The sequence below is a fragment of the Bison bison genome, unplaced genomic scaffold, assembly GCF_000754665.1.
Source record: "Bison bison bison isolate TAMUID 2011002044 unplaced genomic scaffold, Bison_UMD1.0 scf7180017864495, whole genome shotgun sequence".
Lineage (NCBI taxonomy): Eukaryota > Metazoa > Chordata > Mammalia > Artiodactyla > Bovidae > Bison > Bison bison.
Genome location: NW_011495054.1, coordinates 7826563 through 7831674, shown reverse-complemented (window position 1 = coordinate 7831674; position 5112 = coordinate 7826563). Strand labels below are relative to the sequence as shown.

General features: G+C 57.3%; 1 protein-coding gene across 1 annotated transcript in view; it reads left to right on the top strand.

Moving 5' to 3' along the window:
- The first annotated feature begins 1737 nt into the window (after window positions 1-1737).
- The window catches only part of FICD (FIC domain containing), a 5342-nt gene continuing 1967 nt past the window's right edge, over window positions 1738-5112 (top strand). The window contains exons 1-3 of the mRNA XM_010828686.1: window positions 1738-1826; window positions 3187-3542; window positions 4348-5110. Of these exons, the coding sequence (XP_010826988.1) occupies window positions 3245-3542; window positions 4348-5110 (1061 nt within the window). The 5' untranslated portion in view covers window positions 1738-1826; window positions 3187-3244. The remainder of the gene's footprint in view (window positions 1827-3186; window positions 3543-4347; window positions 5111-5112) is intronic.

Below are 5112 nucleotides of genomic sequence, written 5' to 3'. Positions count from 1 at the left end.
TTGTGTCCTTGAGCTATGTCATTCTTTCAAAAGTTGTGCCCTACCCCTTTCCCTCCTGTTAAAAAAGTCGCTCAATGTTTGCAACCCCATGGACTATACAGTCCATGGAATTCTCCAGGCCAGAATACTGGAGTCGGTAGCCTTTCCCTTTTCCAGGGGATCTTCCCAACCCAGAGACTGGACCCAGGTCTCCCACATTGCAGGCAGTTTCTTTACCAGCTGAGCCACAAGGGAAACCCAAGAGAAACTCAAGTAAATACCCTGAGCCCCTGGCTTTCAGAGAGAAGGATCTGAGATTTGTTCTCCTGTCTCCTCACTTGGCTGCCTTTTGAATAAATCCTGTTTGTTGTAAACCTCAGCTTCTCAGCATTTTGTCATGCTGTGCATGGGATAAGAGGAGCTGATTTGGTGTCAGGGCTTCTGCAAATCCCAAACTTCAGGGCAAAAGCGAGGCAGGCTGTTGCCCCCATTTTACAAATGGGGGAACTGAGACTTGCCCAAGGACACACAGAGTGGAGGTGACAGAGTCTGAATTTAAGCCCAGGTCTCTCTGACTTCAGAATCTGTAGTAGTAACAATTTTTTTTTAACCTCATGTACTTAGAGCTTAGCATTTCTGGATACATCCCGTATGTTTAATGTCAATATTTGTGACTTAAGATGGAGGTTTCAGCTCTCTGCTTCAAGGAAAACTTCTGTCAACTGAAGAAGAAAAAAAAAAAAACAAAACACAGAAACCATACAACTTCAAAGCTGTTTTCTTCGGGCACATTACTGAGGACTATATGGCCCAATGCACAGTCTCTCAGCTCTGAAGAACTGTTCCAAACAGGTAAGGAAGGAGCTAGGATGAGTTTTTGCTGGGGCCGTGTGGAGGGGGTGGTGGGGGAGAGATGCAGTTGAACATCCAAACATGACCGTTAATCACAAAAACAGACACCTCAAGTTAATGATTTTAGTGCTCTCCTCTATATGAGAAGGTGGAAGAATCTAGGCTCGTTGAAATTATTCTTTTGATTGCATCTGAACTGTCTGGGCCCCCTATCCTATTTTTCCCCATCCTGAATTCCCCTCAGGACACACCCTCTGGGCAGCCGGTTGATGGCTTCTGGGATGGCCAGAGTCTGTTGTTTACAGGAAAGGCAGCAACATTCTTTGTTTACTAAAATGGCAGGCAACATTCTTTGTCCACACCGGGCGGCAGGAGAACCAGGCTGGCTCTTCTCAAGAATATGTAAATTTAAAACTTAGGAGGAAAAGAAGGTGAGAGAGAGAAGCCGGCAGCCCTGGTAGCAGAGACCAGGCTGTGAATGCGGGCTGGGAAGTCAGACACAGGTTTAAACCATCAGCCTCCTCATTCTACACCTAAGGAAACTGAGGTTCCCTCCTTCCCAGGGCCCTTTTTCATCCTCCCCTGGGCCTAAGGGAAAGGCAATCGGAACATCGTTTCCCAGTTGCTACCCAGAAGGCCCCAAAACCGCCTAGGCGGGGGTTTTCCCCGCGCCCAGTACTCCCGCTGGTCGCCCTGGCCCCGCCCTCCCTATTGCTTATTGGCTCTTTCGAGCACGAGACCGATACAGGAGTCAGCCAATGGGAGTGGCCCACGGCGCGTCTTTCCCGGGAAAGCGGAGGCCGACGCAGGGACCCGGAAGTGCGAGACGCCGACAAGTTGAGAAAGCCAATCCGCTGCGAAGAGGCTGGCGGGCCGACCAATGGCGAGTCGCCAAGGGCGGGGCCACGGGCCGGCGGCGGAGGTCCTGGGAGCCGGCCGCCGGCCAAGACTGCGAGCGCTGAGAAGGCGGCAACAGGGCCCCGCAGCGGCGCGAGGTGAGGGTGGGGTGCGTGGGGTGGGTGGGGAAGGGAGCGGCGGGGCAGTGAACCCTGGGTGGGATTCGAAACGGGCGGGTCCCCAGGATGACCTTAGTTCAGTGTCCTCTCAGGTCCTCAGTTTCCCTCTTCCTAGCTAGTGAGCATTGAGATTTCTTGCCTGCCAGGAACGCACTTCCTCCCTGGCAAGCTGCAGCCCGGCCGGAGAGCCCCGACCACCTGGACGGAGCAATGACCCGCAACCTCTTCTGTACCTCCCCATTAGAGTTTGTACCAAGCCTTTCCGATGTGCTGTATCGACAAGCCAGGCCCCCCTGAAACGTCATCAGTTCTGGGTCTTGGTCTAGTACCAGGAGCAGGTGCTTGGGCCCGGGTTGTGAGTTAAGACCTAGGTACTCTAGACACAGATGCACTGGAGAATCCTTCCTGATGCCTGTTTACTTCCTGTGGGTCGTCTGGGTATTGACTTAATCAGTATGCTAGTTTTCCTCAGCTGAAAAGTTAATGCCTGGGGCAGCTTACCTCCGTGGGATGATGAGGGGGGAGATAAGGCGCAGCTGGTACTCAGCTCAGTACCCAGCACACCATAGTTGCCTAACAAATGCTTATTGTTAGCATGATGGTGCTTGCAGACTGGACTCCTCCGCTCCCACTGCCAGCCCCAGGCACCTGCTCATTGTCACAGAGGGCAGTCAGGGTCTCAGACCCAGAACCTGAGTTCCTCTTAAGACTGCCCAAACTCTAGGCCAGATGCCTGCTGGACAGGCCAGAAAAGGAAGGCCAAAGCGGGAAACAGTATTGTGGGTAATGTCAGGGCCAGAGCAGGGGGAGGTGGTTGCCCAGGTGGCACTGTATCAGGCCCCCAAACAGCTGTACTCCTCAAACGAGCCTCAGAACTGTCCTAGTTGTTCTGGACGTGTCTTGTGTATCCAGAACACCCAGTGTCGGGTCTGAGGCCACAGAGATTTGTGCCTAAGTGGGGAGACTAGAGCCATGGGTTCTGCACTCAGGTCCCAAAGCCCTCACTTGCTGTCCAGGTGCCTCTGGGCCAGGGCCTTCACTTCCCTGAACCTGTCTCAGCTGCAGAGCCAGGCTTCTGCTTGAAGCCCACAGGAGAGATTACATGAGGCTGCCACCAGGGTTCAGCACGGGGTCTGGCACACAGCAAGTGTTTAGGAAGTGTCGAGCGGCAGCAGCGTTCCTTTTCAGTCGCACCACCCTGGACGTGGCACCCATCTTCGCCTTGCCCCCACCCCCGGTCGTCAGTTAAGAGGCGTGGGGGTGAGGGGGTAGGTCTGAGACTCTGCTGAAGCCAAACCTGTGTCCTGAAGGTGTCGTTCCCCTGCTTCACCTCCTGCAGGTCCCGCTCTCCCCCAGGCCCCTGTGGACGTGTGCAAGGGGCCTGCCCCTGGGCCCAGATGACCCTCATGTCGATGGCTTCGGTGATGGCAGTGACTGAACCAAAGTGGGTCTCAGTCTGGGGCCGCTTCCTGTGGGCGATGCTGCTGAGCATGGTGCTGGGCTCCCTGCTGGCCCTGCTGCTGCCGCTGGGGACCGTGGAAGAGCACTGTCTGACTGTGCTCAAGGGCTTCTACCTGCTCAGGAGCAAGCTGGAGCGGGCACAGCCCGCTGTCAAGTGCACCAGGCCGTCCACGGAGCTCAGTCTCACCTCCAGGGGTGCGGCGCTGCTGGCGGTCAAGACCAAGGCCTCTCCAGGTAAGACTGGCCATTCAACAACCATTGATCCCACAGGTGTTCAGCAGGCCTGCTATGTCCTGTGTGCAGGGCACATGGTCGCCCTGAGCTCCAAGCTAGACAAGGTGATAGGTGGCCAAGATTCGGGTAGTGCTATGGAGCACAGGGAGCCAAGGGAGCATGCCAGGAAGGCTCCCTGAAGGAGGGGACGCCTGCAGAGATCTGAGGAAGATGGTATGAGAGGAGAGTGATCCAGGTGGAAAGGGTAGGAGGGCGCTGCACCCTTGAACTAAAAGCCAGCCAGTAGATGTGGCTGGCACTGAAGGTGGGAGGGCAGCAAAGGGCCAGGTGTAATGGAGGGTCTGGTTGAAAACCGTTAGGTCAAAAGGTCCAGGGATGAGGAAGCCCCCCAGGGCCTAGCAGCAGTGGGGAGCCCCTCACAGTGGGGAGGGCCGGGTGGATGCAGGGAGAAGGGTCCGTACCTCCAGAAGTCACTAGAGTGGCTGCGAGCTGGAGCAGCTGTAGGGGAGGGCCTCCTGATGGGCACTGCGGCCTTCCAGGAACATGACCGCTCAGAGTGGGCCAGGGCACCCAGCTGATGCCCGCATGGTAGGGAGTGGCTTGGGGACTGAGTGGACAATGACCAGCCCAGGGCCCCACGGGGCTGCAGAGAACAAACCTGTCTGCACAGGCACACGGAAGGGCAGGTACAGCCTGGTTGGAGGGGGCCCTGAGGCTGTAGGGGAGACAGCCCAGGTGATATACCCCCTGAACGTCCTCTGCCTGCCCCCATCCTCCCTGACCCGGGCCTCTGGCTCTTTTCTAGCAGGCAAGTTGGAGGCCAAAGCAGCTCTGAACCAGGCCCTGGAGATGAAACGGCAGGGCAAGCGGCAGAAGGCCCACAAGCTCTTCCTGCACGCCCTCAAGATGGACCCGGGCTTTGTGGACGCGCTCAACGAGTTCGGCATCTTCTCGGAGGAGGACAAGGACATCATCCAGGCGGACTACCTGTACACCCGCGCGCTGACCATCGCGCCCCACCATGAGAAGGCGCTGGTCAACCGCGACCGCACACTGCCGCTGGTGGAGGAGATCGACCAGCGCTTCTTCAGCATCATTGACAGCAAAGTGAAGAGGGTCATGTCCATCCCCAAGGGCAACTCCGCGCTGCGCCGGGTGATGGAGGAGACGTACTACCACCACATCTACCACACAGTGGCCATCGAGGGCAACACCCTCACGCTCTCGGAGATCAGGCACATCCTGGAGACGCGCTACGCCGTGCCGGGGAAGAGCCTGGAGGAGCAGAACGAGGTCATCGGCATGCACGCGGCCATGACATACGTGAACACGACGCTGCTGTCCCGCGTGGGCTCCGTCAGCACTGGCGACGTGCTGGAGATCCACCGGCGGGTGCTGGGCTACGTGGACCCCGTAGAGGCCGGCCGCTTCCGCACCACGCAGGTCCTGGTGGGCCACCACATCCCGCCCCACCCGCAGGAGGTGGAGAAGCAGATGCAGGAGTTCGTGCAGTGGCTCAACTCTGAGGACGCCATGAGCCTGCACCCGGTGGAGTTCGCGGGCCCGGCCC